This window comes from Oryx dammah, unplaced genomic scaffold, assembly GCF_014754425.2.
Source record: "Oryx dammah isolate SB20612 unplaced genomic scaffold, SCBI_Odam_1.1 HiC_scaffold_28, whole genome shotgun sequence".
Lineage (NCBI taxonomy): Eukaryota > Metazoa > Chordata > Mammalia > Artiodactyla > Bovidae > Oryx > Oryx dammah.
Window position 1 is genome coordinate 20531442 of NW_024070212.1, and position 22537 is coordinate 20553978.

General features: G+C 41.0%; 1 protein-coding gene across 2 annotated transcripts in view; it reads left to right on the top strand.

Moving 5' to 3' along the window:
* The window catches only part of RNF115 (ring finger protein 115), a 70898-nt gene extending 62716 nt beyond the window's left edge, over positions 1–8182 (top strand). For both annotated transcript variants that reach the window (XM_040230856.1, XM_040230857.1), the window contains 5 exons: positions 1629–1679; positions 2855–2927; positions 3850–3943; positions 6032–6147; positions 6823–8182. In XM_040230856.1, coding sequence (XP_040086790.1) covers positions 1629–1679; positions 2855–2927; positions 3850–3943; positions 6032–6147; positions 6823–6954 — 466 coding nt within the window. In that variant the 3' untranslated portion in view covers positions 6955–8182. The remainder of the gene's footprint in view (positions 1–1628; positions 1680–2854; positions 2928–3849; positions 3944–6031; positions 6148–6822) is intronic.
* The last annotated feature ends 14355 nt before the right edge of the window (positions 8183–22537 follow it).

The following is a 22537-nucleotide window of genomic DNA, read 5'->3' on the forward strand; positions in this document are numbered from 1 at the left end:
TATTCAGCTCTAAAATAGACTGACATCTTGCCATTTGCAACAACATGAATGGACGCTGCTGCTGCTGCTAAGTAACTTCAGTCATGTCTGACCCTGAGGACATGCTAAGTGAAATAAATCAGAGAAAGACAAATACTATATAATCTTATAGGTGGAATCTTAAAGAAAAAAAAAAAAAATTCAGGGTCCAGGTTCATAGATAGAAGAGAACAGATTGGTCGATTACCATAGGCAGGGGTTGGGGGATAAGTAAAATCAGTGAGGGGGTCAAAAGATACAAATTTCCAGCTATAAAATAAATATTGGGGGTATAATGTATAGCACAATGACTGTATTATCAGGGAAATGTAAATGAAACTCACAATGAGAGAGATTATAGTTCATTACTGTTAATTACATTACAGTGGTATTTTAATACTGTATTGCATATTTGAAAGTTGCTAAGAGAGTAGATCATAAGAAAGTAAAATTTTATAACTATGTATGGTAATGAATGTGAATAAGTTTTATTATGATGATCATTTGTGATATATACAAACATCAAATCATCAAAAAAGAAAAAAGAAAAGTCAGTAAGTCCAACCTACACCCAAAAGAGGAGTATAAAATAACTTGTGAATGTCTTAGTTAGCTATCATGGAATTTTTTTTTAAAAAGGCTCTTTAGGGCTTCCCTGGTGGCTCAGTGGTAAAGAATCTGCCTGCCAATGCAGGAGATATGGGTTCAGTCCCTGGTTTGGGAAGATCCCTCGTGCCATGGAGAAACAAGCCCGTATGTCACAACTGTCGAGCCTGTGCTCTAGAGCCCTGGAGCTGCAACTGCTGAAGCCCACATGTCCTAGAGCCTGTGCTGTGCAGTGCAGTGAGAGAAGCCACAAGAATGAAAAACCTCTAGACACAGCACCACAACTGGAAGACACCCTGAGCAGCAAAGACAACTCAGCACGGCCAAATAAAGGGATAGGCGGGGGTGCCGTACCTTTAAATAGTATTTTGCACGATGTATATAAGTTGCTTCAGTGTCCGACTCTGTGTGTGTGACCCCATAGACAGCAGCCCACCAGGCTCCCCTGTCCCTGGGATTCTCTAGGCAAGAACACTGGAGTGGGTTGCCATTTCCTTCTCCAATGCATGAAAGAGAAAAGTGAAAGTGAAGTCGCTCAGTCGTGTCCAACTCTCAGCGACCCCATGGACTACAGCCTACTAGGCTCCTCCGTCCATGGGATTTTCCAGGCAAGAGTACTGGAGTGGGGTGCCATTACCTTCTCCATTGCACAGTGTATATAACACATAAAAATGGAACTGCTCCTGTTGCAGGGAGGTGGGTCCAGAATCCCACTGGCCTAGCATCTCTTTAAGCGTCTCATGTTGCTGCCAAGGATCCAGGAATCATAGTTTGAACACTAACCATATAGTCAGAGTCCTTTCCTGCTTAATTCATAAGAATCTAAGGAAGATGGCCATAATAGCAAAGAAGCAGTCTACCAGATAGCAGACTGATTTCTGGTGCTGTTGTGTAGAGTGGAAAGCCACTGTGTTATGGGGAAGGGGTTGGTGATGAGTCAGCCATGGATATCTACAGAGTACTTTCATGAGTCTGTTGTCTTACCTATTTTTTTTCTTCAACAGAGTACTACAACAGATCATTGCAGGATTCATTCCTGGATCCCCATTTTCTTGGTAAGTAACTAGTTGCCTTCTGTCTCAGTCTCCTGGAGTAGCATAATTTTTAGTACTGTAGCATCTGTGCCATAATGAGACAAAAGGAGCTGCACAGGTGAGTGTATAGATGTGATTGGCAGGCTGTTAAAGACTGCTGTTGTCTGCTGAGCCCAAACTTAATCAGAACTTATTTTTTGTGTAATTCAGGCTGATGAGGGCCATCCTGGTCCTGCAGGGTGTCTGATTCTATTCATACTCAGGTCTGAGGGTCGTGCTGAGGTAGGGAATGAGGTGGTCCCTACCAAGTTTGGTGTCTGATTCGTGAGTTTCTCTTGGAGATTATATGGGAAGATTTTATTCCTTAAGAATTTCTGAAATTGAAAACATTGCTTCACTTCCTTTTCTCAAAGTAAGAAGGTTTTTTCAGAAGAAACAAAAGGCTTAAATTCAGTGACAGAGTGACAGTTACTTACTGTACAGGTTAAAGATGGAATGTCTTCTTGTCTGGACAATTATTTGCCACTTCTGACTCTACCCCAGAAGGCTTCTTTGCTCAGAGGGACCTTGGTCCTTCCACACAGTTACCCTGTTTTCCAGCCTCTAGTTTCTTTAAGCATGTTCCAGCCAAAGAGTCTGGATATCTGTCATGCAGGGTAGTACACCAACAGCTCCAGAAAGAGGTGCTGCCAAATCCCTTTTGTAACTGCTCTAAGTTGTGATTCAGAGACACTGCTATGGCTGCTTCTCTACTTGAAAGCTGCTCATTGTGTAAGGCCACAGGCTGCCCCTTAGAATGAGGGAACTTTGCTGTCAATTTTGGCCACTCAGGAAGGGAAAAATCTCCTTACAAAGCAACTCCATCTATGTTTAATTTAAATGGGCACAGAGGAGACAAACTTTTAACCAACAGGCAATGAGTCACTCTTTTTGCTCTGGTTTGTCAGGTGGTATTTTAGGTAGCTTCACATTTTATCTTCCATACAGTTAAGCAGAAATTCCTGGAGAATGAGAGACTGCCTCTGGATAATCTGTTTGACCTTGAAATCACTGAGAAATTCTTTGCCACTTGGTTCTAGAGAACTAGTGACTTGCCAGCTCTGAGAGAGAGCAGGATTCCTCTGCCAACTTTTTCTGTGGTGTATGGCGGAGCCTGGTCACTCCATCTAATGCTGTCTGTCTCATCTCATGTATAGGAGCGGGATGCTGCACTCCAACCCTGGGGACTATGCCTGGGGTCAGACAGGGCTTGATGCCATTGTAACCCAGGTGAGGAGCTGCCTTTTGAGGGTGTCTGTTCAGTGTGTCTCATGGTTCCACAGGCTTCCTGCTTTCCTTCTGCTACTTTCTGAAATGGCAGTCACTCTGCTTTCCCTAATATTTTGAGCTTGTGGGTTTCTGTTTTACTAAAGAGATAAATGGTTTATGGGTTTAGCTCAGCATCCATGTATTTTCTTGGTCCTAGGGACTTTCTAGAAGATAGCAACAACTCCAAAGGAAAAAACTTCTATAACAGTATTTTCTGTTTTGGCCTCTTGTTCATTCCTATGAGGATTCTGTTGACAAGTACTTCACAAAAAAGAAAGGTGTCCTCACATGTTGAAGCAGGGATTTCTGCTAGAGGGAGCAAAGTAGGGGAAGGAAGCAGAGAAAAAGGTATTCCCATGCCATGTGTAATTGCTTCCACTTGTTTATGTTTATTTTAATTTAATTGGTTTTTCATTTTCCTTGTGGATTGCTGAGACTAGAAAGCATGTCATTTATATCCAGGTCTTCTTGTAGGAAGTAATTTACTATTTCTTGGCTTACCTAATGCTACTTTCCATTCTCTCACCTTTTTCTTTCTTTCAGAAAAATGAAGTTTTTGAACTGGTTAAGTATCAATTTCTGTTAAGGTGTAGTTTTATTTGTGACATCACAACCCTTTTGCTGCCTCCAAAGTTGCTTTATGCCCAGAGGTGAGCCTTGCAATGATGGATCTGTCTGTAGGCTTATACTAATGTCACTCTGAAATTGTAAAGCAATTATTCTGGCAGCAGGAAAGGGCAAACCCAAGCCTCTCAGAGCCTTGTGGAAGCAAAAGCAACTAACATTTCTAATGTCTGTACTGTTCTCAGATGGAGCAGCTGCTCCCTCCTAGGGATAGTTCGATGTCTGCCACTTCTTCTTTGCCTTTTTTTTTTTTTTGTAGCTTTTAGGACAACTGGAAAATACAGGGCCTCCCCCAGCTGACAAGGAAAAGATCACATCTCTTCCAACAGTGACAGTAACTCAGGAACAAGTTGGTAGGTTCCTTTTCATGTGTGTGTTTTCATTTTATTTTCTCTGTTCAGAATCTGAGCCATGTACTATATTCGCATTCCTAAAGTTCCTACCTGTGTGCCAGATATGAAAGGTACCTGTCCCTTCATTAGGGTTAGTCAACAGGTAATTCCTGAGCAATTACCATGCTATTTTTCTAGTTGCCATGCAGGAAATAGAGAAGCGCAAAGGTATATAAAGCTTGATTTCTTGAAGAACTTACTAGAGGAAGCAAAACTCACCAAATTAGACATTATTATGTAAAAAGTACTTGAGCAAATGATACTCTAGGGGAAAAGGAAGAGAAAAATAGGCTAGGAATTTGTTTCACATCTACCCTATACTTAGGTACATTAGATAGATATTATTTTATTTATAAGCATGAAAAAAACTTAGTGATAAGGGACATTAGTTTGGACTTGGAGTTTCTTTCCCCATGAATTCTACTTTAGAAAGTCAGAACATTTTAAAAGACAGGATGGGCCATCTTAGAGAGATTATTCTGTTTATGGCAAAGTATGAACCAATGAAGAATGTCAGTATGAACATGGGGTCTGAATTAGGTATAAGGAGTGTAACCTCATTAGATCTGAAATAGAATCTAATTTGTGGAGTGATGGGAGGTATGTTTGAATTGGAGGTGTAATTGGATAGGTATGACTGGATAAGTCCTTGTTGCAGGGGACCCTGAAACTGGCAGAGGAGTTAGAGCTGGATGTTTTAGGCAGTAGGTAAATTTTCTAGGTCCCTAACTGGAGGAATGAGGGAATCTGAGTGATCTTTGGGGAAGATTAGTTTGGAGGGTAGTATCTAAAATAGGTTGGAAGAGGGAAGGAGCAGAAATACTCTGAATGGGCTGTTGCAGCATTCTGATGGGGTTCAGGTGATGGTGGCAGTGCTACAAAGGAAAGGGTAGACTCAGATAATTTTTGAAGAAATGCTTTCATCATTGATTGCATAAGATAAGGAGGGGAAAGGGGGAAGGATGATTCTAAAGTTTTACAACTCTGTAACTACAGAGGTGGTGCTGACATCAGGGATGGAAGAATTGTGAGCAGGCCCTGGATTGGATAAGGAGGTGATGTGATGTTTTTAATTTTGAATCTGTTGCTTTTGGGGATCCCAACTGAGAATCCAAGAAAAGATGAGCTGGGAATTGCTATGGAGCTGGTATTAGGGAAAATTAACTGGTAGCAAAGTATAGGATATATTTGGCAGGCCTGGAGTCAGGGTTGTTACCTAAGAGGCTATTGCAGTAAACTAGGCATGAGAAGTAAAAGCTGAAATTAGGGCAAACATCGTGGGAGTAGAGAGGAGGGAGTGAATCTTTTAAGTGGTATTTTACTCCAAATGCTGTGAATACTGTGGAGCATGTAGCATACATACCCCAGCTGCTGGAGAGAGAGACTAGCTGGTATTATTAGCCAAACTTGGGAAACTTGGAATTTGCTGCTTGGTAATCCTAGTTCAGTTTGTAGCCATTTTCTCTCAGAAGAAGGTTTCCTGTCTCTGGACTTGGAGCCTGAGTTACCCTTGCAGTTCTGTAGCAGCACCTCTTGGTACAGCTTTTAATAAACACTTTGTAAAAAGGGCTTTAGGGTAACCATGATGAAATAGGATGTGTAATGTCGAAAGTAGTAGAGTGAAAGTGGCTTGACACAGAATGAGAAGTGCTGAGATTGTTGAGATGAGTCGTTTGGTTGTGGTGGACAGATTGCCAGTGTTTCCTAAGTAGAAACTGCCAGAAAGCTTTCACACATTTGAGAAGATGTTTTTCCTGTTTTACTTAACAGATAATCTAAGCCCCAGTTCTTCCAACTCTTTATGTTGAAAAATAGACCTCATAGAGTTGCTGTCTGGACCTTATTGGAATGGGCCCATTCATCGGTCCTTTTCATATCCCTGGCTATTACCACCTCTGTCCCCATTTTTAAGTAAAATTCTGCTTCTTCTCTGCCTCCACCCTAGATGCACTTTGCTTTTTCTTTGTATCCCTTTGGTTGTTAAAGACATTAGGCTAGGTTTTTTTCCTTCTTTTTGCTTATTTTAAAAGGCATTTCCTCCTCTAACAGATAAGGGCTTAGAGTGTCCAGTCTGCAAAGAGGATTACACAGTTGAGGAGGAAGTCCGGCAGTTACCCTGCAACCACTACTTTCACAGCAGTTGTATTGTGCCATGGTTAGAACTGGTAAGTACAGACAGCTCTCATCTGTGATAGGGGCCCTGTGCCAGTCATGTCTTGGGGGGGATCAGTAAGGGCATAATTAACAGTTAGTGGAGAGCCAAACAAATCAGATTTTAGTTTCTGGCTAACTCCTAGTAGCACCATTACTGTGTTTTAGATTGTTAATCTGTTCAGAACTTCTCTGACCAGGGGTTAGCAAACTACAGCCTATAGGTTTCTGTGGCCTGGCACATATTTTTGTAAATGAAGTTTCATTGGAACACAGCTATGCTCATTTGTTTACAGATGGTCTATGGCTACTTTTGTGCTCCCTCAGCAGTTAAGTAGTTGCAACATTGGTGGTATGGCCTGCAGAGTCTGAAATAGTTAATTTGTTCTTTAACAGAGCAAGTTTGCTGACCTCTGCTTGAGTCCATCTTAGTCATTGTTTCTAGTTAGTTCTGTTTGATAGTATGTGTTAGTTATCCTTAAGTTGCTGCCTTGAATTCTTCGTCAGTTCTGTTAAAAGTTCTGTTTGGGAGATGTCCTGGGGTTACACTTGAAGCCCAGCAGGTACTCTGTGAGAATGCATGCCCTTTTTGTTTATCTACCTGCTGTCAGGGTTTCTTAAGTATTTAGTTAGTTCTTCCAGCTTCTCGGGTCAGGCTGTTCACGTGGATTTATATCTTTCTGTTTCAGCATGACGCATGTCCTGTATGTAGGAAGAGCTTAAATGGTGAGGACTCTACTCAGCAAACACAGAGATCCGGGGCTTCTGCAAGCAACAGATTTAACATTGACAGCCAGCTACATGACCGATGGACTTTCTGAAACTAAAGACCACGTCTGAGCCAGGGCTATGGTAGACCTCCTATCACAGCTATTATTTGTATCAATGCAAAAAAAATAGTAGGTGGATTTAGGAATCACTTAAGAAACCCCAACTCATAATATTAATTCACTGAGTGTTTTTCTTCTCTAAATTTAAAGTTAGTGTCTACAGATGGAATTGTATCTAGAACCAAATGCCTCTTATTCCTGAATTCAGAGTGATAATTTTGTAAGTGTGAAACTTAATTAATATGGGTTTCCCCGGCCAGAATAGAATTGGTTAATTATGTGGGTTTCCCCTGCCAGAATAGAATTGGTTAATTATGTGGGTTTCCCCTGCCAGAATAGAATTGGTTCCTTAAAGTCTACCTAGGGTCTTGCTGTCTGTCATGTTACCTTGTGACGGTTGTTTCCACCTCTTTCTTCAACGTCCACCATCGTTAGTGTACTTTATAGTAAATACAGTGGAACCAGAGCCGTAAAGCCCTGCTGATAAAGTGCTTCTGTTTTAATTGTACAAAAGCATCTACTCTTGGCCATGTTAGCCATGGAGTGAAGTCATATTAAATCAGGAATCTGAGACTAATGATTTTTTTTTTTTTTTTCCTTAAATCTTTAGAGAGCAAATCAAAACAAAGTTACAGTGGGAAGGCTTCTAATTGTACTCTTTGGTTTTCTCATTTTTATTTTTAAAGACTACTTGGTAAGATGCAGCTTCTGCAGAAACCATGACAAATGACATGTCTTAAGAGTCTTACGTTGGTAGGAATCTGATTCTGGTTCCTATTTGGGAATAAGTTGGGCAGGATTAAGGCACAGAAAGACAGATGTTTGAAATCTCTGGTTCTAAGGTTTTTTAGTGATTCTCAACTCACTGTTTATCCTGGGGACCTTAAAGTAATTTCCCTCACAGAAATAGGATTATTTTATTACTGCTTCTACAGCTGATTCATGTTTTTTTTTTTTTTATAATTCATTGGTCTTCAGGAATTGAGACTTTATGTTGTTTCATTTTAATTTTTAAAGTGCATTTATCATCTCTGAAACCTCTTTATGTTTGCTTGGTTCTGACTATACTTGGAGTCATTGATTTTTGTGATCATGCCGAAACAACTTGGCCTAGGAAAGATAGGCCTTCTTTTTTCAGCCTGTGTCCCATGTACATGCACATGCTCTTTGGTGCATTTAAGTGTTTAAAGTTGAATAAATGAAGAAGCTTAAGAATGTTGTTGGAACTTCGAAGTCTTAAAAATAAATGATGGGAACCTGTAACCACAGTTGGTCCACCAAAAAGGGTGACAAGAGGGACACCATGGGTGTGGTCTTATCAGCCCTTCATGGTTGGAATGATCAAAACAAGAAGATGAGTCTTTGGTGAGTCTCTTTCTTGGTTAGGAGTCTGTCACACTGGTTTTGGGCATGAGGGGTGGGGTTAGAGATATCTTTGTAATTTAGTAGAGGATAGAGGAGTAGGGGAGGGAAGAGAGAAAGTGGGAGAATTTAATGCTGAATTAATAGCCTGCCCCTAAAAGTTGTGACCATAAGATATGATTCAGGTTGAGCCCAGAGAGAATGAGATGTTTTCTCATATGACTCTTATGTTATACCTCTGTAGAGAGAGTGTTTTTGGAGAATGTGAACTGTTCACTATGGTTATTGAAGTGTAAACCAGAGATATACATTGGCTTTGAATGGGGAGAGGTGATGAGTCTGAGGGGACATAAGAGGTATATTGTGAACGGCCATTGCTTAGGTTGAGATGGGCGCGACTGAAGTTGGAGTATGTTGTGGTTTTCAAGTAAAACAATATTGACAATATCAGCTGTCTCAGAAAAATGATGTTAGCTTGGAAGTTTTGTTATTATCTGGATATGCCAGGACAGAAATGGTAGGGACCTAACAGAAGCAGAAGATATTAAGAAGAGGTGGCAAGAATACACAGAAGAACTGTACAAAAAAGATCTTCATGACCCAGATAATCACGAAGGTGTGATCACTCACACTTACCTAGAGCTGGACATCCTGGAATGTGAAGCCAAGTGGACCTTAGGAAGCATCACTACGAACAAAGCTAGTGGAGGGATGGAATTCCAGTTGAGCTACTTCAAACCCTAAAAGATGATGCTGTGAAAGTGCTGCACTCAATATGCCAGCAAATTTGGAAAACTCAGCAGTGGCCACAGGACTGGAAAAGGTCAGTTTTCATTCCAATCCCAAAGAAAGGCAATGCCAAAGAATGCTCAAACTACTGCACACTTGCACTCATCTCACACGCTAGTAAAGTAATGCTCAAAATTCTCCAAGCCAGGCTTCAGCAATATGTGAACCGTGGACTTCCAGATGTTCAAGCTGGTTTTAGAAAAGGCAGAGGAACCAGAGATCAAATTGCCAACATCCGCTGGATCATGGAAAAAGCAAGAGAGTTCCAGAAAAACATCTACTTCTGCTTTATTGACTATGCCAAAGCCTTTGACTGTGTGGATCACAATAAACTGTGGAAAATTCTGAAAGAGATGGGAATACCAGACCACCTGACCTGCCTCTTGAGAAACCTGTATGTAGGTCAGGAAGCAACAGTTAGAACTGGACGTGGAACAACAGACTGGTTCCAAGTAGGAAAAGGAGTACGTCAAGGCTGTATGTTGTCACCCTGCTTATTTAACTTCTATGCAGAGTACATCATGAGAAATGCTGGGCTGGAAGAAGCACAAGCTGCCAGGAGAAATATCAGTAACCTCAGATATGCATATGACACCACCCTTAATGGCAGAAAGTGAAGAAGAACTAAAGAGCCTCTTGATGAAAGTGAAAGAGGAGAGTGAAAAAGGTGGCTTAAAGCTCAACATTTAGAAAACGAAGATCATGGCATCTGGTCCCGTCACTTCATGGGAAATAGATGGGGAAACAGTGTCAGACTTTATTTTTCTGGGCTCCAAAATCACTGCAGATGGTGATTGCAGCCATGAAATTAAAAGACGCTTGCTGCTTGGAAGGAAAGTTATGACCAACGTAGATAGCATATTGAAAAGCAGAGACATTACTTTGCCAACAAAGGTCCATCTAGTCAAGGCTATGGTTTTTCCTGTGGTCATGTATGGATGTGAGAGTTGGACTGTGAAGAAAGCTGAGTGCTGAAGAATTGATGCTTTTGAACTGTGGTGTTGGAGAAGACTCTTGAGAGTCCCTTGGACTGCAAGGATATCCAACCAGTCCATCCTAAAGGAGATCAGTCCTGGGTGTTCATTGGAGGCACTGATGATGAAGCTGAAACTCCAATACTTTGGCCACCTGATGTGAAGAGCTGACTCATTTGAAAAGACCCTGATGCTGGGAAAGATTGAGGGCAGGAGGAGAAGGGGATGACAGAGAATGAGGTGGTTGGGTGGCATCACCGACACAGTAGACATGGGTGTGGGTGGACCTCGGGAGTTGGTGATGGACAGGGAGGCCTGGCGTGCTGCAGTTCATGGGGTCGCAAAATGTCGGACACGACTGAACTGAACTGATGCCAGGACAGGCAGGTGTAATTTTATTTACAACTAGAGAACTAGAATGATGCCAGTTAAATGATGATGCTGTTAAGGTGCTGCACTCAATATGCCAGCAGGTTTGGAAAACTCAGCAGTGGCCACAGGACTGGAAAAGGTCAGTTTTCATTCCAATCCAAAGACAGGCAATGCCAAAGAATGTTCAGACTACTGCACAATCAAAGAATGTTCAAACTACCGCACAGTTGCACTCACTTCACACGTTAGCAAAGTAATGCTCAAAATTCTCCAAGCCAGACTTCAGCAGTATGTGACCCATGAACTTCCAGATGTTCAAGCAGGGTTTAAAAAAGGCAAAGGAACCAGAGATCAAGTTGCCAACATCTTTTGGATCACAGAAAAAGCAAGAGAGTTCCAGAAAAACATCTACTTCTGTTTTATTGACTATGCCAAAGCCTTTGACAGTGTGGATCACAACAAAGTGGAAAATTCTTCAAGAGATGGGAATACCAGACCCCCTTACCTGCCTCCTGAGAAATCTGTATGCAGGTCAAGAAGCAACAGTTAGAACCAGACATGGCACAACAGATTGGTTCCAAATCAGCAAAGGAGTACTTCAAGGCTGTATATTGTCACTCTGCTTATTTAACTTATAGGCAGAGTACATCATGTGAAGTGCCAGGCTGGATGAAGCACAAGCTGGAATCAAGACTGCTGGGAGAAATATCAATAGCCTCAGATACGCACATGACACCACGTTTATGGCAGAAAGTGAAGAAGAACTAAAGAGCCTTTTGATGAATGTGAAAGAGAAGAGTGAAAAAGGTGGCTTAAAACTGAACATTCAGAAAACTTAAGATCATGACATCCGGTCCCATCACTTCATGGCAAATAGATGGGGAAACAATGGAGACAGTGAGAGACTTTATTTTCTTAGGCTCCAAAATCCCTGCAGATGGTGACTGCAGCCATGAAATTAAAAGTTGCTTGCTCCTTGGAAGAAAAGCTATGACCAACCTAGACAGCATATTAAAAAGCAGAGACATTACTTTGCCAACAAAGGTCTGTCTCATCAGAGCTATGGTTTTTCCAGTGGTCATGTATGGATGTGAGAGTTGGACTACAAAGAAAGCTGAGCGCCAAAGAATTGATGGTTTTGAACTGTGGTGCTGGAGAAGACTCTTGAGAGTCCTTGGTCTGCAAGGAGATCCAACCTGTCAGTCCTCAAGGAAATCAGTCCTGAATGTTCATTGGAAGGGCTGAAGCTGAAGCTGAAGCTCCAATACTTTGGCCACCTGATGCAAAGAAGTGACTCATTGGAAAGGACCTGATGCTGGGAAAAATTGAAGGCAGGAGGAGAAGGGGACGACAGAGGATGAGATGGTTGGATGGCATCACCGACTCGATGGACGTGAGTTTGGGCAAGCTCCAGGAGTTGGTAATGGACAGGGGAGCCTGGTGTGCTGCAGTGCATGGGGTCGCAAAAAGTCAGACATGACTGAGCGACTGAAGTAATCTAAACTAGACAACTAGAAAGACTCTTGAGTGGCTTTACAAAGGTATGCAAACAAAGTGCTGGATAGGGATTTAACTTTTCAATATAAGAATAGCATCAATCTAACTTATCTGAAATTTCCTTCACTTTTTTTTTTATTCTTTTAGATAAAGGAGATAAATTATTTTGCTGTTTCCAAGACCCCTCCTACTTAATGAATCTGTAGTGTTTCTTCAAAGAATAGGAAATGTCTCAGACTTCCAGGTTAATTTAGGTAAGGAGTGTTTTAGGGTTCTCCAGAGAAGCTCAACCGTAAGGTTGTGTGTGTACATGTGTATAGAGATTTATTATAAAGAATTGGGCCACATGATTATGGATCCAAACACAGTTTGATACAGTGCCCAAAGCAGAAGTCTCCATAACCCTGATATTTCAGGTGTTCATTCCTTTACAGCCTGAAAGTTTACAGACTCAGGAATTGGAGTCTTACTAGGAGAGATGGTTCAGCTTTCCCTCATTATCAAAGCGAACAGAAGAAAGTTGCAATTTCAAATCTTAGGCATTAGACTTCAAGCCTTTACATTTGTACTAAATGGCCTACCCTTTGAGTTCCATGCAGAGATAAGCAGATTGTTTTCTCATTCATAAATGTCTTTTTTTTCTTAATCTTTTTTCATTATAATTTGAAATAAGAGGAAATAAAACTTTGTTAGCACATAATTAGAAGAGACTTCCTAGAGATTGGTAGACTTGAAAGTTGAGAGGTTATGTAGATCAGCTCCATGCTGGCCTCCGAGTGATTATTGCTTCTTGGGTAGTTTCCAGATGAATTAGAACTGGGCAGTTGGGTGGGCAGGGCAAAGTGATGAACGTTTATCTTCAACAGAGAAAAGGAATAATCCCAGTATTAACAATTAATTTTCCCTCAAAATTCCTCTTATTGCCAGTTCTCTGAAGAGTTGGGAAACCTGGAGAGTCCAAATAGCTTCCTTAGTTGTGAACATTTGCTACATAACAAATGAGCAAATACTTGTTAAATGTTTTACTTAAGCAGTACTCTGTCTGGTCCAATAGTTACTTCTCAAGTTAGAAGGAAGATTTGGTGAGAAGAATTTGTTTCCCCCGCAACAAGTCTCACTTGGATTAAATAATTATTAGAAAAATTCCTTGTTTATGTCTTTATACTGAACATTTGTGTGTGTGTGTGTGTGTGTCCATAGGCACATGCATATATGCACATTTCACTCTGGAGGAAGAAGGGATTTGGTGGGCAGACGGGAGGCTTGGCGTGCTGTGATTCATGGGGTCGCAAAGAGTCGGACACGACTGAGCGACTGAACTGAACTGAATTGAAATAGATAAAGTGAGCAGGGTTACAGCAGAGAGCTGGAGCCTCACAGTCTGATTCCCTCATTGTACCTGCCTTAGGCCCATGTGTCTCTATACTTCTCTATTATGGGGCACTGTTGGCTTGGGCAGGCATCCTGTTATGTGGTGTGTGGCAAAGGGTTTCACTGGAGCTAAAAGTCTGGTTATCATTTTTGAAGGTTGAGAATAAATGACTTTGAGGAAAGGGTGTTCATTATGTTTTCCCTGTATTATAATTAGGTGAACTGTAACACAGTTGTCTATTGTTTTTAAAATTTCTTTCTTGATAAATTATTGGTGACAAATTGACTTCCCACATGACCTTCTGTGTGCTTCAGTTTCATTCTTCTTGGTGTCCAACTACTATTTCTCAAGGAATACAAGTTTATCAGAACTTAACAAAAACTAATCAGGAGGGGATTGTAGTTGGTCTGTTTTAAACAACAACAAAACAGCCTCTGGGGTTTGGAAAAGTGAGAGACACCACCTCAGAGTTGATTTTTAGAGCTGATCTAGGAAGGCCACTGACATTTGTGAAGGAAGACAGATTGAGGAGAAGGAGCGGGGCTGAGGAATAGATGTTTGATTGTTAGGGGAAGTCCACTGGTCTCTGTGGTGAGAAGTAGGAAGATAAAGGTGCTGTTTGCGAGAATTTACCAGTGGAGATTTGGGAGTTTGAGGGTACTAGCAGGAGAGAGTACTCTTACTGAAAGTTTCCAAAATGAATCTAGTGTAATTTCTGATGTAGGGAGTTGGGGGAAAGATTTGGTGGGGTAAACCAGGGGTTCTCAACTCCTGGGCCATGGACCAGTACTGGTCCGTGGCCTATTAGGAACTGTGCCACACAGCAGGAGGTAGGCGAACAAGTGAAGCTTTGTCTGTATTTACAACCAGTCCCCCTCACATGACCATCTGAGCTCCGCCTCCTGTCAGATCAGTGGAGGCAGAGTAAATTGTACCACTTTTGAATCATCCTGAAACCATCTCCCCACCCTTATCTGTAGAAAAATTATCTTCCATGAAACTAGTCCCTTGTGCCAAAAAGGTTGGGGAACACTGAGGTAAACATATCACAGGTGTCCATCCTTTTGGGGGTGGGGAATTGTAGGTTGCAGTAATGTCAGCATCCCAGCAGGCTGTAAAATAGAATGTATAGAATACAAAGTATACAACCAGAGATCTTTTCCAGGATCAAGAGAGGATCAAAATGTCTTATCCAGTGGACATTATTGAGGTTTTGATTTCTTATATACCTGCCAGATAAGTGGAATTATAGGCACTCAAGTTTCAGATTTTTTACGTATAGACTTTGTGTTTTGCCAAATTACACTTAAGGTGTCCCCAGAAGTGAAGTCTATATGTTACCTTTCCTCTTTCACCTGAAACACTTAATATCTATAAATCATGGAATGTGAGCCTATGATTCTTTTTCTAATAAGATGTATTATTTTTGAGGTCCAAAAATTATTAGATTCCCTCCCAACAAGACTATAATTGTAGTTTTAGTATCTTTTGCTGGAACAAACACACAGCATAAAGCTGCTATGCTTTCAGTAATGCTTTTAAATCAAGTTATCTTTATTAGTCACACAAGAATCTACATCCAGTTGAAGAAGTATTACTTATATTAGAGATAATACTTAAACAGATTTCTTATGTAACTGCATGGCCTTACAGAGGTTCAAATTCCTTGGGTTATGAATCACTCATATAGATTGAAGTTTAGATGTGTTTCCAGAATAGTACTTACTCATGCATTTGAAAGTCAAGATGTAAGTGTTTCAAATTTCTGTTTAACTGTCTTGAAATAAGCAGAATAAATATATTCTTTAGAAGTGGGACCCCTGACTTACTGTTGGCTTTGGTTATTCTGCTTAGTTCAAGTCAGAGTTAGTAGTCTAATGCTCTTGAATGTCTTGATAAACTTGGCCAGTAATCCTGTGTCCTTTCTGCAGACTTTTTTTTTTTTTTTAATGTAGGCTATAATTAGCACAGCACAATGGATAAAAACTTTCTATAGTTGGATATGGCTTCTTTGTGAGACTTCCAGCGATTGTATAATATGGAGTAGTTTCAGAAGAGTCTTTGAATAGTAAAAAAGTAAAAGACATCTCCACTCATGTAAACTTAAAATTTAGTTAAAAGAACAGCACTAGTACATAAAATAGGTCGATAAAGATTAAAGTGAGTGTACTATAGTGGAGAAAGCTTTGGAGACTTCAAAGTCAGAATTCCAGTGGTTCTGGGTTTAAAATCGAGAATATCATTTGATTCTCAGAGGAATCCTATGGAAACAGAAGATAAAGTAGGAAATATGCCATTTTATAAATAAGTAGATAGAAATAGCTAGAAATAGTATCTCAAAACTTCATTTGCCCAAGGACACATAGACACGTAGCTTGTATGTTGCAGAGTCAGAATTTGAATTCAGGCTTCTTGACTTCATGCCTAGTCTTTTTACCTCCATAAGACAACAAAATCCAAAATCCTTAGTTTGAGGTTCAATGCTATCACTAATAAAGGTCTTAACCCATCTGTTTTCAGCCTTTCTCCCTCTATTCCTATAAACTTCAGCTCCCACATTTTGCAGGTCCTGGCCAAGGATCACAGGTAAGGTGTCTGTTTCCCTTTGATGGTTTGCCATTTAGCCCTGGTTGAATTGTGTTCCCACCTCTTTATTCATATAGCTCCTCCTATCAGGAATATCCTGCCCCCACCTCTCTGCTTGGCTATGATAAGAGGTTATCTGTCCAAAGAGAGACAAGAGGATCTGTGAACTTAGGGAGAAAAGAAAAGGCTGCAAATACTGCTTTGATGTTTATTTAAAAAGAGAGAAATGATTAGAGAGGTTGACAAGTACTTCACTGAAGCTGGACAATTAGGATCTGTGGTGCACCTGGCCTACACAAATAAATCTTCGTCTTCCTCCAGCACCACTATGTGGATGCTGTTCAACACCAAGGTCTCTTTGTTTCCTCATTTTCTGCCAAGTCAGTTACTGGGTCTGGCTTTCTTCTCCTGTCCTAACTGTGTTTGCTTGTTTCATCTACCTTCCCTTAACAGTGTCAAATAAAATTTCTTCCAAAAACATTGATGTTTTCATTTTGTTTGACTTGCTTGTTTATTTGACTTTGTTCGGAGGGCATAGAGGAAAAGTTCTTCCAGGGTAAGAAAGTTCTTCCAGGGTACAAAAACACAAAATACTTAGCCAGTATTTGAGTGAGAACTGTATACCAACTGCTTTTGTGAGAACTGCACTGTTTACTGGTGACTGAGATAGGAAAAAAGTTAGGTTTGTTCTGGCAGTGAGGAGGGGAAGTGAAGGAATTCATTTACTTGCCTGTCTTATATTTCCCATATTCTTGGCATATTTAGCCTCTCTTCACCTGTTCCCTGTTATTTCCTTCTCTGCATACTGTGATGTGAAAGATACCAAGCTAAAGAAAGTCTGTTTTCTCTTGCTGTAGCTTTTTTTTTTTTTAGTTTCTTCTGGCACAAAGCTTACAAAGCTGTAGAAAGAAAAAGGAAGATTTGTATTATGCTACAAACTTAAGAATAGCAACAAAATACCTGATGTATTTCATCCTGGGATATGTGTTTGATAGACCCTTATGACTGGAGGGAATGGACAAGGAAAGGAGGGAAGAAAGTCTTACATGTGTTATGTCTTACTGCTTAAAGTTGCAACTGTGATCTTATGAAATCTGCATGATCCTGATGGAAGTGGGGAAGAAGCCTACCTTTGATCTCTCCTTGCTAGAAGGTAAGACAATCAAAGAAGAAATAGACGCCATTCAATTTCAAGGTAGGTTTTCCATGTATAGCAATTAATGCCTGGCACAGTGAAAGGACAGAGACACTGAAATTAGCTTCATGAACTGAGGATCAATCCTGGGATTTCTTTGGAAGAAATGATGCTAAAGCTGAAGCTCCAGTACTTTGGCCACCTCATGCAAAGAGTTGACTCATTGGAAAAGACCTGATGCTGGGAGGGATGAGGGGCAGGAGGAGAGGGGGACGACCGAGGATAAGATGGCTGGATGGCATCACGGACTCGATGGACGTGAGTCTGAGTGAATTCCGGGAGATGGTGATGGACAGGGAGTCCTGGCATACTGCGATTCATGGGGTCGCAAAGAGTCGGACACGACTGAGCGACTGAACTGAACTGAACTGAACTGAGGGAGGCATAGAGATCCAGGAAAGTTCCCTCATTTTTGTCACATGTATGCATGGTAACTTGACCTATGTCATTTCTTTGGGTCTGAGAAAATGTGTGTTTTTGTTTTACTGAACACTACCACATCCATAATTCTGTTGAGTCTTGAGTTGGGAGAGGGATGAAAGGAATGAACTATCAAAGTTCATTCTCTTCACCTGACTAGAAAAAAGAAAAGAGCTTAGAGATTTTTTTTCCTCTAGCATAACTTGGGAGTCAGAGGTAGTAAAAATGGTAATAGGTTGTATGGCTAAAACAAATTTCCTCTTTAAAGTTTTTAATCTGTATGAATAATTAAAATTAACTTTGTCGATGAAATAGCCATCTGAGAGGATTTGGATTCAATAAAGAATTATGTCTGAAGGGTCAGACTGCTTGATATTCACCAGTTTCCTCCTGAAAGCTGGCATTGGCTTACATTTGGCAGATCCTTGCCAAGGAGCAGAGATTAGGTCTTTGTTTTCTTTTGATAGTTTAGGTTAAGGGCTGAAGTAAGAGTGTTAGGTGATCATGGAAATGGGAGGAGGCAGTCTCAGAATGGGGAGAGTGGTGATGGAGTTGAGAGAGAAGTTGCTTAGCATGTAGTAGGTGATCACTGAGAGCACAGATTTTAGAGTGAGACGGTCCTGTATTAATTCCTGTGCACCGGGGCAACCTTTAACCTCTTTATACCTATTTGCTGGTGAGTAATCAGGGACTATTTACCTGGAAGGGTTGTGAGGTGAGAAGCACCTTGTAAAGCCTAGCCCATCATACAAATTCTTTAAACAAATTTATTAAGAGCCTGCTATGTGCGTGATATTGTTTTTTTGTTGGGGTAAAAAAGATAAAGTCCTTACCATATTTATAGAGCTTGTATTCTGGTGGCACTTGGAAAGTATTACTTACTGATTTGAGGAAGGCCTCAATAGGCTTGAAATTAAGGATGTCAACGAGAGGCAAAAGCCTGTATCAGTTACCAGTTGTGCAGACATGAAATGGTAAATCATTGCAAATTAATACCTCCTTTTGCATAATCTCAAGACATCTTTTTCATGATCTCCAAGGATACCTCTCAGTATAATTAGTTGCCCACATAAGTGTTTTTTAACGTTTGTGGGTGGTGATGATGACGTACTTAAGCAACAGTACATAAATATAGAATCTGTGTCACAGTGGGGATGCAAATTGGCCTACCGTGAAGGAACTCTAAAGGCCAGAGAGACAGCTAAAATAGCTTAGTTACCTTAGATTTGAGTGTCCTCAAATCTCATTTCAAAACCATCTTCTGGAATGAATCAAGCAGTTTGCTGCTGCTGCTAAGACACTTCAGTCGTGTCTGACTGTGCAACCCCATAGACGGCAGCCCATCAGGCTCCCCCGTCCCTGGGATTCTCCAGGCAAGAACATTGGAGTGGGTTGCCATTTCCTTCTCCAATGCATGAAAATGAAAAGTGGAAGTGAAGTCGCTCAGTTGTGTCCAACTCTTGAGACCCCATGGACTGCAGCCTACCAGGCTCCTCCATCCATGGGTTTTTCCAGGCAAGAGTACTGGAGTGGGGTGCTATCGCCTTCTCCGAAATAATATATATCACTTAGCACAATGCCTGGCACACAGTAAACACTCAGTAAATGGTAGACATTGGTTATTGGTATTATCTGTTACCTCTTTGGCCTTATTTCACCTTCCACATTTGGTGAGCATCCATATTTACTGACTGTAGTGCTTAAGTATGTTGAGAGGATGAGAAAGGCTTTCTATCTTAAGGAGAACCATCACAAGTATTAATAGAAATATTTAAGGGATATAAGCGTCTGTGTACAATGTGGGAGACCCAGGTTCGATCCCTGGGTCGGGAAGATCCCCCAGAGAAGGAAATGGCAACCCACTCCATTACTATTGCCTGGAAAATCCCATGGGCTGAGAAGCCTGGTAGGCTACAGTCCATGGGGTCGCAAAGTGTTGGACACGACTCAGTGCCTTCACTTTCACTTTCAGGAGAACACAAATACTGGATTATAAGGACAGTAGCTTCCTTATACTCCCCTTCTATTCTCCAAGGCTTAGCACTGTGCCTGGGATATGTAATCAGTCTGTTCAGATGAATAAAAGAGGAGTTTCCATTAGGGAGATTAACCAGAACAATATTCACATAAGTAGTAGAATGAAATTTCATAGAGCACCTTCAGGGCCAGGCTAAACTAATACACTGCCGCATGACAGTGAAAAGCCATCAAAATTCTGAATGGTGTGTAGTTTGTACAAATTTGCATTTTAGATGTCTGGTGGCAGTATGGATTAGAGGTAGAGATTGTATTTTGGGACGATGGACCATTTATTAGGCAGTAGCTCGGTGCCAGGCCCTGAGGTAGGTGTGGGATGTTATATATTGAAAAAGACATAGGCAGATTTGAGATCTGGGGTTTGAAATTGTTCCCCTGAGACAAGCTTGAAGCAACTGAGACTTAAATAGGATCCTGGGAGAGATGGTATCAGTGAAATATCATCTCAATTGGTGCTCACCGTAAACCAAGCCATTCCATTGGAGAGGGAGACCTACCAATGTTGTGCCAGAAGCCGGAAGCTGGATATCCACCTTCAGGGCCATTTTTGTCTATGTGAGTCATAGCTGAGCTTCTGATATCATCCCAATGCTACCAGGTGGGATAGTAAGCAGGGTCACAGCTAGAGACAGAAGTAGTTATTTCAGATCCTGGATAGGCAGTAACCTTGGAAAAAGAGTCCTTCCCATTACTTAGATCCTTTGCTATCACTCCCATTGGCAAATGCTGCCTTTCCTCAAAGCATGGATACAAAGGTATCTCATTTTGTCTTTAATTTATAAATGGATAGGTGTCTTGAAGAGCATTTAGTCATAAGGAATAGAAACCTGGACTTGCCTAGCGGCAGAGTGGCTAGGAATCCACCTGCCAACGCAGGGGACATGGGTTTGATCCTTGGTCCAGGCAGATCCTACATGCTACAGAGCAACTAAGTCCATGTGCATCAACTACTGAGCCCACAATCTCGAGCCTGCAAGCTGCAACTACTGAGCCCGTGTGTTGCAGCTACTGAAGCCGGTGTGCCTAGAGCCTGTGTTTTGCAACGAGAAGCCACAACAATGAGAAGCCTGTGCACCACAATCAAGAGTAGCCCTGCTCACCACAGCTAGGGAAAGCCTAGCAGCAACGAAGGCCCAGCACAAAGAAAAATCTTGTTTTGTTTTTTAAGAGTAAATCTTAAGAACTTTCATCAGAAAAAAAAAATCTATTAAAAAATGGAAACAGAAACCCACTCAAATTGTCATAAATTTGGGGGGCGGGGAATAATAAGTACAGCAAGCCCTCATGAGTTCTGGAATCAGAAACCAGAAAACCAACAGAACCCCAGTTACTGTCTCAGTCTCTCTGGGGTAGCAAGCCCTCTCATCGCTGCACGTCTCCTTCGTGTATGTCCCCTGCTTTGTCACTACTTTGTGTGCATGTGCTCAGTTGTTTCAGTCGTGTCCTACTCTTTGCGACCCCGCAGATCATAGCCAGCCAGGCTCCTCTGTTCATAGATTTTTCCCAGCAAGAATACTGGAGTGGGTTGCCAGGCCCTCCTCCAGGGGATCTTCCCAACCCAGGGATGGAACTCCCACCTTTTGCACTACAGGCAGATTCTTTACCACTCCAGTCAACAGGCTTTAGCACAGCCTAAATATGGTCACTCCAACTTCAACTTTATATACGACTTCCTCCTATTCCCAGACAAGGGAGCAAGTCTTCAAAACTAAACTGTGTTCTAGCTAGAATTCTATACCCAACCAAACTACCAGTTAAACATGAGGAAAGAATGAAGACAGTTTGATACACAATGACTCAAAAAAAAAAAAAAAAGTGCTTCAGTAAACCAAGGTGAATCAGTACAGTGGATAAAATGAGATCCAGGAAATGAGAAAACTAATAGGGGGAAGGGGATAAAGAAATTCTAGAATGAAAAAGGACCCAAAAGGGTAATTAGTTGTGAAGAAAGCAAATGATAAGAGAGCTCGGAAAGATCTCTAGAGGGTGAAATGGAATTGACAGATCATCTTTCTGAAGGTCTATGACAGATCTGATAAAGGATTAAGATATGGATATGGAAAACTCTGCCTATTTAAGATGACCATCATCTCCAGGGAAAACACTAAATTTCACAAAAGGAAGCACAATGGTAGCTCACAATTTGGCTCTGTAATAAGTAGCATTTACAGAATCCAAACTATGTAAAAATAAACTAAAATTTGTGATATAATGATTTTTGAAAGATGCAGAGAAAGGCAGAGGTTTAAGAGAACTACACCCTCATTTTCTATAACACAAAGTCAGTAGACAATGTCTAAACTTTATCATCAAGAAGTGGCAGTCTTAGGGCTTTTTGTAGGAATATGGTAAAACACCTCAAAGAGGTATATACATGGTTAACTAAATCCACTCACATAAAAATGTTGAGGCAGAGATGGGGCTGCTCCATAGACACTGAATACCACCTTGTTAGAAGAGTAACCTACAGACTATACCTGTATCTGAGGGAGGTCTGCAATCCCAGTTCTTCATTAATTCTGAAGTGGTTTATATTTTATTCTTCAACTGGAACTTCTATAGGCCCTTTAACTATTAAAAAGTTCTTTTGTATACATTTATGGTCTAGTCTTAGAGACAGGTATTATTTTTCCCATTTTACAGATAAAACTGAGGCACAGAGTGATTAAGTGGTTGCTAAAGTTGACAGATACTGGAGTATCTGGATATCAAACCTGGATTTTATAAATTTATAGTATATAAGAGCCTAAAGGCCAGATTACCAGGCTTTTTTGCAACATATAGTAGAGGCAGATGTCTGATGGGAAGAGCAATAGTATTGTTCTTAAAAAGAAAAATAAACTATATTTTTCACCCTTTCATTAGTGTCAGGAAAAATGGGTCCTTTTCTTCCCCACCAGGAAAAAAAGAAAAACATGGGTTCCATCCCTCATGAACCCAGGATTCTCCTGATGACTGTCTTTGCTCTGG